At 37.4% G+C, this 13,059-nt stretch overlaps 1 protein-coding gene across 1 annotated transcript in view; it reads right to left on the bottom strand.

Moving 5' to 3' along the window:
• The window catches only part of HMCN1 (hemicentin 1), a 446,768-nt gene that overhangs the window by 39,509 nt on the left and 394,200 nt on the right, over positions 1 to 13,059 (bottom strand). The window contains exons 82-89 of the mRNA XM_019635448.1: positions 11,511 to 11,620; positions 11,252 to 11,465; positions 9,564 to 9,698; positions 8,956 to 9,146; positions 7,270 to 7,351; positions 2,789 to 3,058; positions 2,068 to 2,238; positions 1,769 to 1,939 (exon numbers count right to left, since the gene is read on the bottom strand). Coding sequence (XP_019490993.1) covers positions 1,769 to 1,939; positions 2,068 to 2,238; positions 2,789 to 3,058; positions 7,270 to 7,351; positions 8,956 to 9,146; positions 9,564 to 9,698; positions 11,252 to 11,465; positions 11,511 to 11,620 — 1,344 coding nt within the window. The remainder of the gene's footprint in view (positions 1 to 1,768; positions 1,940 to 2,067; positions 2,239 to 2,788; positions 3,059 to 7,269; positions 7,352 to 8,955; positions 9,147 to 9,563; positions 9,699 to 11,251; positions 11,466 to 11,510; positions 11,621 to 13,059) is intronic.

The raw sequence follows: 13,059 nt of genomic DNA, 5'->3' as shown, positions 1-13,059 counted from the left end.
TATATATGTATATATTATGACAATGATTATATAATGACAAATGGCAGCAGAATGGCCCACTCCAGAAGATTCCAATCTTTTTTAGGGGCAGGATTGGCAGTTTAAAAATACTATTCTAACTGGGGCAGGGAAAGGATAATGTAAGCCTAAAATATCATTTTGCACCAGAAAGTAAGGAAGTATTCAAGGAAACAAGGACACTTACAAATGTCATTTAGATCTTCATTATATTGATATCATAGTTGACAAACTGTGCAAAGATTGCTATAATCAGATATTTGTGACTCTTTTTACTTTACTATTATGCTACTATAATTAGCTATCTAATTCTTCAAGATTAAAAACATTTGGCTTTTGATTTATTTGCTCAAAGACTTTGTGGCAGTATTTTGTTTTTGCAATGGAGTGGAAGTTCTGAACTGCAAGTGAAGATACCCAGAATCTAAGCGAATAGGCTTGGGAATCATCAGGGTGACCTGGCTTCAAATCCTTGATTCACTATTTACTATGTAACCTCAATGAATTAATTATCATATATGTTCTGAATCTCAGTTCCTCATCTGTATAATGGGATGCAATACCCAATGCAGCAGATATCTAATTTTGGTTTGTCAACATCCTTTTTTTTTTACCATCTCAGCTAAGGTGTCTCTCCCAGTGATGCCATATCACTTCAACTTTGAGTTCTATTTTGTATGATATTATCTGTTTATCACTGTAATTCTAGCACCCAGAACAGTGCCTTGAGCATAGAACGGTTGCTCAATAAATAAAATGAATGAATGAGTGAACAAATGAATGAACAGCCATTCTTCAATTCCATATGATTTCTTTCAGGCTGTCAAACAAGGTGCCCTGACCCTCCTGACACACTGTCGGCAAGTAGCTCAAGTTGACTATCCCAGCATCCTTCTCCTGAACTTGAGTTCAGAGGTGAACATGGGATCCAAACAAAATCAAACAGGGTTCATATAAATATAAATATAAATATTCATATAAATTCTGAGGGCGAGAGTAACTCTTTGTCTCCTAGGCCTTAGGTTATAAGGCCCCTGTGAGCCAGTAGCTGCCAGCAGTCACTTTTTCCACCACATGGAAAGAGTTTAAAGGAGAATAAAGCCAGAGGAAAGCAGAGATGAGAGATGGAAAACATACTAGTAAAATCACTGGCCAAATCCTTGGATTCAATCATACCTGAAAGTAGAATTTTTCTACTTGAGCTTATTTACGTTTGATTTGTCGCTTTAAAGAGCCCTCAAATACCTATGCTATAGGGTTGCTTCACAAAGTCAAAAACAACATGTATATAAAGCACCTAGCATGGTTCCTAGCACATGATAGGTATTTAGTCAATGGTAGCTATTATTATTTTAGCCCTCACTAATTGTGTGTTTCTGGGACTGTCTCTAACCTCTCTATGCTTTATTTTTCTCATCTGAAAAATGAATGGCTGGATTCGATGTTACTTAAAGTCCTCGTTACCTCTAAAATTTTATGACTTTGTAATTACTTATGTCTTCCCTACATGATTAAAAATGCACCACAGTTTGGAACCTTTTATCATTTCCAGTATATCAGGTAGTTTACTTAACATTGACTAATATCATACCTCCACAAATTTACCCATAAGACAGAACGAAGAACATGGAGAATGAACATCTTCCAGGGTAGCGGCCATAACATCTTTTCACAATGAAGAAGAAAGGTAATTATAACCCCTTTCTAGGAGTTAAAAATGAAAAAGCTTTGCTTAGGGGTAGGTTCTCACCTGGGCAAGGCCTCATGTTGCACATTATTATTTCCACAGCGCTCCCCTCACATGGCCGCCCCCCATGTTGAGCTGATGGGTTATTGCAAGTTCTGGTCCTGGTTCGGTTGCCATGTCCACAGCTCCTTGTGCATTCTTCCCAGGGGCTCCATTCTGACCACCTACCATCCACTATACAAAGGGAAAATATTCGCCATCAGATATGTTTCCATTGAAAGTACTAATACAGGACAATTCATTATTAGGGAACACATGCGTATCTATTGAACACATGCCTATGCATTGAATAAGCAATGTACCTGGACACAGCTTATGTTGACAGTTGCGCATTTCTGAATCTGACCCTTGGCACGGCTTCCCCCCATTGGCTGGAAACGGGCTGTTGCATAGACGACTCCTCTTCTGGATGCCTCTTCCACAGGTGACACTGCAGGATCTCCAGGCAGACCACTGGGAAAATCCACCATGAACTGCAAATAAAACATTGTACTTTGTCTCTGCTTTAGTAAGTAAAAAAATTTGCAAGTTGGATTTCATTTAAGATATGCACCGGGTCTAGAGCTAAATCTGTAACTGCTGAGAAATTGCTTATGAAAGCTCTCCTTTTTTTTTTTTTTTTTAACATTGAAGCATGAAACAAGAACTTCAGTTAACTAGAGTTTCTTCCCAGCTCCAATCATAACTCACTGGATATGGCTGCTGAGTTAGCCACCAAGACGTTTATACTGTTTACCTTTTGGATAGAAGTCATTCTTTAAAGCCAAATACATATATTGATTTCTGAGAATAAATTTGACTCAGTTTTCAATCAAAAATTCAGTTTGGGGCTTTGAATTATTAATTTGGTATTTTTCAGCTCTACTCTGTACTGTTTTAGTCCCTTCCGTCTGTAAATTGTGATGTGATTTTTGGCCTATCTCCATAACCTAGGAGTATCTTAGGGGTAAACGAGACTTGAACTAACGTGCTTAGCAATTTCTATGACTCGAGCTGCCCCATGATCCCTCTGATCACACTCACCCTGGACCGTGACCGGCACTCTGACAAGGACAGAACCCATCAAGTTTCGAGCAACACATTCATATTCAGACGTATCTTCTTTCTGAGCCGCAGTAATATACAACGAGTTGTTGGACAACATGTTAACTCGGTCATCCCAGGGGATAGAGCGCCCTTGACGGGACCACGTAATGGTTGGATGTGGCTCTCCAGTGGCCTGACAATTCAATATGACTTTGCCACCAACATTAATAACAGTCTCTACTGGCTCCAGAGTGATAATGGGAGGACCTGTGGGGGAAAAAGCACATAGTGTTTCTTAGTTTTTGTGGCGTTAGAGTAACATTTTTATCAATAGTATAGAGTAACATTATTTTGGAAAAAAAAAAGGCTGATTTGTTTATAAAATATTGTAGCTTCTCAACTACTATGATTGTAATTGCCATTGATAGACTTTTCATAGCTCTGGCTTATTTAGTGAATGTTAAAAATTTTAAATCCCTAAGCAGATTAGCCTAGAGCATGGGCTCCGCAGTCATGTTTCTGAGATAAGCACACAATATTATTAGTACTATTGTTATCATTGCTGCTTTTGTCTGTTTTACATGGTAAACATTAACTTCTTCCCCTTACATCATTTTTGAGGCTAAAAGTCATTATTAACTGATTCTTTCATTACTGGTCATCATTCATTTACTCAATAAACATATATTGAGAACCTACTATTTGCCAGGGATTGTGCTAGACGCTGAGGGTACAGAGATAACAGATATAACTTCTAGTCTCAAAAGCTCACAGTCCATCTATCAGATAGAGAAGTAATTAATGATATAGCCATGCTATAACATACCTACAGAATTTAGTAATAGAGCAGGTAGAATAAAATGGTATAGTGCTGATAAATGTATGGTGATATGGGAACATAAAAACCAGTAGCTTAATGATCAAACAAAAGCACATCACTGGAAATGCAGAGAAAAGCAAAGACATTCAAGAATTATTAAGAAAGTAGGAATGGTAGGGCTGTGTCATTAAACGGGATGGAGTAAAAGGAGGAATTGATGACTACAGGGTTTTAACTTGGGCAATATAGTGTATGTTGGGCAATTCAATAGAAGCAGGAGGAAGAACAGATTGGTTGGAAGGGAGTAAGGAATGATGATTTGCAGCCAGTTAGAACCGTTTGGCTTGAGGCACCAATGGGACATTGATGTAGAGGTGTCTAGATGGAAAGTGAATATTCATATCTGGAGCTCAGAATTAACGATAGGGGTTAGAACTATAGACTTGTGAGTCTTTCCTGAGTGGATCCAGTTGCTTCAGAAGTGAGTCTAAAATGAGAGGAAGAGGGCCAAAGGCAGTAACTACTGCAACATTATTATTTAGGAGATGGACAGGACATGAACTTATAAATGACCCTAAGAACTGATCACTGAGGTAGGAAGAAAATCTGGAGAAAACAATATCCTGACAATCAATGGATTTCGAGAAGGAGCGGGGAGGTTAATAGTATCTATAGAGGATGACAGCTGCTCAAGTGAAGTCATTTTAAAGAATGTAAAAGGAGTTGTATGCACCTGCTGACAGAATGTTTATCTTTGTACTGGTCTACAGTCCAAATAAGATAGAATGTGAAAGACTTCATGAGGACAAGAAGCTTGACTGGATTTTCAAAAATGGGTGAGATTATGTACATGAGAAGGGAGCCCACTTGGAGAGAAGAAAATAACATGGAGATGGATTTAGCTTTGAAAGGATGATTCACCCTGTAGCAAACCAGGTTTTAAATATTTGGTTAACATCTTCAAAGAAGATCAGGAGGGTTTACATTTGAATAGGAAGCAAAGGGGAGCTTGTATATTCTTGAATGAACGTGACTGGATGAAAGCAGTGCTTTCGTGGGATTGAATTGAAAGGTGGGATGCTTTGCTTAATGAGAGGTAATGAATATCAGATAATTCAGGGTGGTGGCTGCATATTTTAGATCAAGAAGTGTACCTGGAATAATAGAACATAAAACGAAAATAGAAATAAAATGTGCTTTATTGTGATATTACTATGCTAGTATTTTATGTAAAGGTATGATTGACATGTCTTTTACAAAAGTAATTATTTCACATAAAATTTGAATCTGTCAGTGAGAGTCATGAATGCATTATTCATACAAATGCCCACATCATCCTACATAATTGCCTTCATACTTGATGTTTACATTAACCTCACTTCCAAAGCTTTCAGGGCTGGCTGGGGCTGTTATTTCTCTCCCAGTGTTCAGTTACATTATGTAGCCAATAAACTGTTGCTAAATAAAGTAAATACCTCAGATTAATCACTCACCAGTAAATGACAACATAATGACTAACTGAGCTCATTGGCTCATATTATTATGGTCAAAGAAAGTGTCAAACAAAACTCAGACTCAACATAGATACCATACCAGAACACTCCCAACTGCATATAAGGCTATAAATTAATTCAGCAATAAAATTCCTTATATATATCTTTCAAGGTTGAATTAATTCTACCAGTCATATAATGATCAGTTCAATATGGGCATTTTATCCAAATGAAGACATTGCTTCTGGTGCTTTAATCTTAATTTTAAACAAAATATATTTTTGTTTTTTTAATATAACTCATGTATTTAAATGAATTTATTGCCAGTACATGTGAATGAGCTAATCTGATGTACCCTGTCTTAAGCAGGGTCTGTGTAATACTCTTCCAGGAGAGATTAATTGTGTGATGCTCTACCAACATTCACCCAACAAAAAGGGGAGGAATGTTTCATAGAAATAAAATTTACTTGGGAAATGTGGCATATTACATCCTCCTCTCATCGAGTTATAACTCACATAAGCAGATTAACATTTCTGGAAAGATCTGCAGTAAAGAAACTTGATACACAAGCAGGGCTTCGCATATAGTGGTACTTATATATTTAATAATTGAATGAACTTTGTTTAAACTATTTTTTTCTCAGACTTATTTGACCATGGAACTCTATTTCTTTCTAATAACATCCCATAAGGTTATCATTTGACAATATGTACTTAGCAAGATGTGGAAACAATCAATGTGTCTATCAATGGATGAACGGATAAAGAAAATGTGATATACACAAACACAGTGGAATATTATTCAGCCCTAAAAAAGAAGGAAGCCCTGCCTTTGAGACAACATGGATGGACCTGGAGGGCACTATGTTAAGTGAAATGAACCAGAGACATAGAGACAAACAGTGTATGGTATTACTTATATATGGAATCTTAAAGAAAATAAAAGTTGAACACATAGAAACAAAGAGCAGATTGGTGGTTGCCAGGGGCTAAGGGGTGGGAGAAATGGGGAGATGTTGGTCAAATGATACAAACTTTCAGCTATAAGATGAATAAGTCCTGAAGATCTAATGTATAGCGTGGTAACTACAGTTAATAATACTGTATTGTATCCGTGAAATTTGCTAAGTGCATAGACCTTAAGTGTTCTCATCAAAAACATCAAACCAAAACAAACAGTAATTGTGTAAGGTGATAGATCTGTTAATTAACTTGACTGTGGTAATCATGTCATAACACATATGTGTATCGAATCATCATGTTGTACACTTAAATATATACAATTTTATTTGTCAATTTTACCTCAGTAAAGCTGGAGGAAAATCACTCTCTTCGATATTTTTAAAATATCTATGAAATGTCAAAGTCTTAAAAATGTTTTTCAAATGTTAATGTTTGGCAAATAGCTGTCAGTAAATCCCAGTCTATCGTCTTTCTCAATAGTATATGAAGACAATGAAATCCATCTCATTAAACACTGAGCCCAGTCACAAAATAAGTTGGTTTGCTTAAATTCTCAACCCAGTGATGGTGTCCTGGGTTCAGCCCCTGAAGTGGTTCTGGAGACTGTCCAATGGGCCGCTGGCATCTTTCCTGTTTTTCTAATTACAAAAGCTCTGTCCTCGGTGGCTTATCACGAGGCGCCTCATGACGAACATGATAATCCTGCCCAGATCACAGAGTTATTTCATGGAAGATGGACAGCAATCGACTTGGAGCACTTTGGAGTTCCTTTACATTAGTCTTTAATTTTAATACATATTTTGAAAGTGCCATAAAATGACATCTTTGTAAGTATGTTACAAGAACTGTGATGAATTATAAGAAGGGTAGTCGACCAAACATACTGCAAACAAACAAAAAAGACTGTTGCCAAACAACTGATCTAGCACTGCATGTGCTAGATAAAATAGAGAAAAATAATCTGGTCAAAACTGTGTCAGCCTTACACTTGATAACAATGACTCCATCGTCAGCAGAACATTAAAGTAGATACACTCTGAAAGCTACCATTGATACACTTGCTATAAAGTTAAGGAAAATGAACATTCTTTATTAGGCAATGTTTCTTAAATCGGATGTTTAATTAGATTTTAAAAAAATTAAATGTACTGGGTTGACATTGGTTCACAAATGTATTTAGAATTGAATTAAGCAGCTTACTCTGCAGAGTCAGACTCATGCTACGCTCCACCACTCCAGCTTCATTGGTAGCTACACATGTATAGTCACCAGCATCTTCATTCTATGGAAATAAGCAGTTTATAAAAAGGTGAGCTTACAGAACAGGGAAAAGGACTTTGGTCAACGGGATGCTAGTCTATATGAAATTTCCCTCTTGAGAAGGTAGTTTAATGCGAATAGAAAAACCTACGTATATTTAACCTCATGGATAGGGTTGAAAAAAGAAGAAGAAAAAGAAATTCCCAGCCAAAATTTATTCAAAACTGCCTATTATTGCTCTCTGGGAATAATAATTGCTAGGAAGCCAAAGCAAAAATAACATTTTTTATAATTGTCTGTCCAAAATGATCTTATTAAAGAAAAATGCTGATGCTACTCTTGCAGTATCTTAAAAAAAGCATAAAGATAATCAAGACAACTTAATAAATATTGAGTTCTTCCTAATGAGGATTATTTAATAATAATAAAAAAATTAAGCTTGGCCTATATCTAGAAAGCTTGAAATTTAGGCGAGAAAGTGAAAAATTAATTTACTGGTAATTATAAAACACGGAATGTAATTGACAAATTTACATGTATGTGGTATAGGAATAAGTACTATACGAGTTTAGATATGGTGACTAATCAGAATCGCAGATTTCACTGAAGGTCTTGTGAATACAAGAATCCTGGCCTCGTTAATAGAAACACTAAGTCAATAAAGGGAAACTGAATTGCAGGATGGAGAGGAGTGTGGGAGAAGGAAGACAGATGTTGATTTAGATGTTTCATTGGGTGTCAATGTATTATCCAAACACAAATTCCTAGTAGGCAACTGCAAATGGAAGTTGGAAGAATGTCAGGGTTGAAGATAGGTATTTAAGAATCTGAAACTGTATGGTGAAAAACTTATTAGTGTTAACACTGGTATTAGAAGAAGTACCAAGAGCGTCAGACGTGGTGATGTTTGTGGAGACAAAACGGGGCGGGGAGCGTAACGAAGAAGCTTGGGCTTCACCAGTGTTACAGCAGCTAAAGGTAGATATCATCTCAAAATTGAAGGGACAATTAGAACAACATCTAATGTTGAAATATATAGAATCAGCGAGAATAAAAGACGGAGCATGGTCCACTGGATTGGGTGATTAGATAGTATATTTTAATTATTATTTTAATTAATTCAACAATAGGTTAACAAATTACCTGTATGTAGTCTAGTTGAGAAATTTTTAGATAAAATATCTTATTCATTTGGCCCTCAAATTAGAATAACTTCAAGTACCACTCATTTTCCAAATTACCAAAGGTTTTAGAAAGCCTAATATATATAATACTTTTTACCAGCTTAGTGGTAAAAAGTACCCTATAATTTATTTGTAATTGTGTTTGTAATTCTTCAATTCCCTTGTTCTAAAACAGATTTGAGGAAGTTATGTACTGATGGTAAATAGGTCCTGATCACCGTGATCAGGACCAAAGCAGCAAAATTATTTTATTGCTCATATTTCTTTGAAAGGGCTAAAAATCATTAATTTGGACCACTGTTTCTGTTTTTTATAAGAACCCATCGATTCAGACTTTATGACTTAAATAAGAATGTGAGAAATTTTCCCATATGTGGCTCCTGTGGAAAGGCATTCATTGTGGCAGTGAAAGTACATAATGGACAACTCCTGTGTGACTTACTACAGTGCCATAAATGGCCAGGGAGCCATTGCCAAGTTGACGGATCCTGTGGTTAATTTCAACGTCCACCCCCTTTCTGCTCCACTGGATGGTTGGGGCAGGATCTCCTTTCACCTCGCAATTCAGAATCGCGTTACCACCAAGTGGCTCAATCCAGTTAGAAGGGTAATCACCTTTAAAAACTGGAGGTTCTGGAAAATAACAGAAGACAAGGTTAAGTAAAATGAAGCTTTGATAACTTTTTCATGATTTTGATGTTGACCTATTTAGAAAGAGCATTTAGTGAAGAAGGGGAGGGTAAAGTCACTTTTGAACCCCACATTTTCTAGAATCAACTGCTCATGCTAATCAACTAGATAAATTCATCAGTGTCAGTACTCTAAGCAAATGATTACACTTCGTGCCAAATGATCTCTTTCCTTATTGCTTACCTACCTTTTTTGAGTTGTTCATAATTTTCTATTTCTTGTGAATTTGTACATCTGTGAAATAGGACTAAATGAACTCATAAACCTAAGTTATAGTGTATTATGACATAACAAGGAAGCAAAATACGAACCACTTATTATAAATACATTACAAGTTTAAAATAGAGCATTTGTACCTACCTTTCACATAAACAAATCCAATTGCTTTCACAAAACCAACGCTGTTCTCTGCGCTGCACACGTAAGTGCCCGAATCCTCTTTTGACGCCCTTTCAATAACAAGTTCACTGTGTCCATTCACACTGTCAAAGTGGGCTGAGAGAAACAAGTTAGGAAACAACACAAATGCCTCTCAGTCACCTAGGAAAATATCACAGCAGCTCAGTGTTTGGCAGATTCGATTTATGGGTTGGTCAGCAACCGAACCAGAGATCCCATCATGACCTTGGGGAAGAGAGCCTTTCCACAAACTTCTCCCTCTGAGCTGTTTGCTATGTCTATAGATGCTTGTTTGAAGAATGAAAAAAAGCAGAAGGAACAGGAAACGAGAATGAAAACAAACATCTTTTAAAATTATTTTAGATTGAAAGCACACCTTTCATCTCAAAGTGATGCCTAAATCTGGCTCATCGTCTCCCTGGGTTTCAAACATCTTTCATTCAGAAATAGGACATTTTCCATTTCATTTATCTCACCACCGCCTTTCCTCCCAAACAATTTACATCAAAAACATGAAAACCTTTTCGGTTATAATTCAACTGAGTTGGCAAGTCAGAGGGGATGTCATGGAAACATACGCCAGTGAGTGACAACACGATTAAATTTGTAATAATTTAAACATCTCCATAAATGGTGATGGTATAAATACTTACAAAGGTAGTTATATTTGGAATACAGTATAAGGTAAACTTATGTTAACCCTAAGACAACTAATACTAAATAAGTCTCTGATTAGACCAGCTAATATCTAACTATGTTAGTTAGGTATGTTTATCTTGCATGCTTTCGCCCTTCATATTATCTTTTGAAATTTCATACTGCTGAGTGCTAAGTGAAAAATTAAGCATGAAAATTTAAATAGTTAAATTAGTACTATAAACTAGTACTATATCAGAAAACGGTACTGATCAGATATTTAGTGACATATATTATCATGATTAAGGTAATATATAGTTGATGAATTCCAGTCATTAACATAAAAATTGATAACAGAAAAAACTCAAGCTTATTACTACTTTTTCTAGCAAGATATATAGTAAACGCTAATAGTACAAGATTTCACAACTCACTTTTAGGATAGGATGAGTTTTCATTACTGCAACATCTTTATGCTGATGACGAAGTCTAACAGAGAGGGAGGTGCTTGTCCTTCTAGTTCCTGGGTTCTAGGCACTACCTTATATGCAGTGCACACACTGAGCAGGAATTTTCTACATAATTGATCTACACTATAATAGAGGTTAATGCATACAGCGAGAAGCAGAGTTCTCTGTAAAATTAGGTGGGTCTTCAGGACTCTAGCAGTAGCCCCTTAATTCACTAATCAACAAAGAAGATCCAGGGGAGATGAGTTTAGGTGCAGAGTATACAACATTGTCTTCTTCTGGGGAGGGAGATTGTTTTTAGGTTAAAAAATCTACTTATATCCTGCAACAGATGGTCCTGTGATCAACTTATCCTTTCAAAAGAATGAAAGGAACACAAATACTGGGTCTAGGTTAAAATCCAGGCAAAGGTACACATTTTACGGAACTCAGAGCAGTCGATGCTTCATGTAACTTTCAATCTATTCCCCAAAGCTACAGGAGATGGAGATTGGGTTAGCGTTGTTTATGGGTGCATTTATTTTCTTCTATGAAATTACCAACCTGGGATAATATTGTTATTGAAGGTCCACGTCAACGTGGGCAATGGAATACCAGTGGCTTTACAGCTTAGTCGTAGCTGTTCTCCTTTATTTAATGACACATCTCCAGGAAGCTCAGTGAAAGTGGGGAGAACGTGTACCGTCAGGCGGACAGTGTGTGTGTCTTCACCTACAGCGTTCTCGGCCACACAGGTATAGGTGCCAGAATCCTCTGGCTGAAATAAAGAAAATTCAGAGTGCTTAAAATTATTTAATCTTACATCATAGTACAGAAAATACATAAACTTGCACAGCTTGGTCCCCAAAGGAGCATGCTTATTTAAAGACGGGTTCCATTTTCCACCTTGTAGTCTGAGCCATCTGTCTAGCTCTTGCATAACATGATTTAAAATGCATAAGAGTTTAAACAAAAGCCCATCCCTTACAGAACTATAGGATTTCATAGTCCTCAGACCTCAGCAAACTTTAGATTCTAAATTTTATTAAACAGCTAGTGCACTGCTTGCTGTTCTACAATGTGCAAAAAAAGAACAAATGAAGACTGGTAGCATCTTGACAGCATAGCTGGCTGCCTGGGTAATGTGGCACTAAAGACCACCAAAATTATCAAAGGAAATGGCATGAGTAGGTGCACCATCACCTAAAATTCTGAAGTTTCACTTGCTAAATCCAATGGCCAACTTGTGGCACTCATTTTACAGGCTGTGTTGGTGGCATGTGACACAATTATGGCTCCCTTCTCTTTGAAGCCATGTCTTCACTTGGCTTCCCGAACACCCCCTAGTTTCTTTCCTACCTCACTGGTTGTTCCTTCCTATCTCCTTTGGCTAGCTTTCCCTCAACTTGCTGTCTTAATGTTGGCACATGAGAGGTCCCAGTCTTGGGTCTTCTTTTCTTCTCTATGTGCACTCAGTTCCTTGGTGATCTCATGCAGTCTTATGGCTTTAAATACCATCAGTAGCCTGATGAGGACCAGTATTTCCAGCCTGCATCTTTCTTCCAAACTTCAATTATACTGAACTTCTCATTTCAACTTTCTGCTTGGACGCCTAAAAGACATCTTAAACTCATGTCCAAACCTGAACTTCCCAATTTCCTCTTTCTCCTTCCTGTTCTAGCTGCAGCCTTCACCTCCGTTGATGGCTGCTTTGTCCTTCCGGTTCATGCCTTTGTTCAGATATCCTCTGCTTCTTTTGTTCGCACTCGACTTGCCATTTAGCTAGCAAGTCCTCACTTCAAAGAATATGCAAAATCCAACCACATCTCACCCTTCCTCTGCTAACGTTTGCTTTGAGTTCTATCATCTCTCATCTGCCTTCAGGCCATCTTGCCAGCAGCTCTTCCTGCTTCTATCCTTGCTCCCTACTGTCTACTCTCAGCACAACAGCCAATGTACTATGGCAAAGATGAAAGCGCAAGGCAGGTGACGTTGCTCCTCTGCCCGACACTTGCTGTGGCTTCTGATTTTACTCAGAGTAAAAGGCAAAATTGTTCAAATGACCTACAAGACATGACATGATCTGGCCTCCATTTTCCTCTGACTTCTTACTTTCCCTTTTCATTCACTTTCTTCTTTGCTTTCACTGGCCTCTTGTTTCTCGAATACATCAGGCACGTTTCCACCTTAAGTTCTTTCCTCTACCTATTTTCTCTGCCTGGGATGCTCCTACCCCAGATATTTGCTTGATTAACTCACTTTCTTCACGTTTTGCTCAAATGTCACCTTCCCAAAGGGACTCACTCGGACTAACCTATTTAAAAACGTAACCTGCACCCCTCCAAATCCTAACGCCCTTTACCCTGTTCTTT

Source organism: Hipposideros armiger, unplaced genomic scaffold (assembly GCF_001890085.2).
Source record: "Hipposideros armiger isolate ML-2016 unplaced genomic scaffold, ASM189008v1 scaffold_22, whole genome shotgun sequence".
In the NCBI taxonomy this organism is placed as follows: domain Eukaryota; kingdom Metazoa; phylum Chordata; class Mammalia; order Chiroptera; family Hipposideridae; genus Hipposideros; species Hipposideros armiger.
Note: the sequence above shows the minus strand (reverse complement) of the source record. Positions and strands in the feature narration are given on the sequence as shown.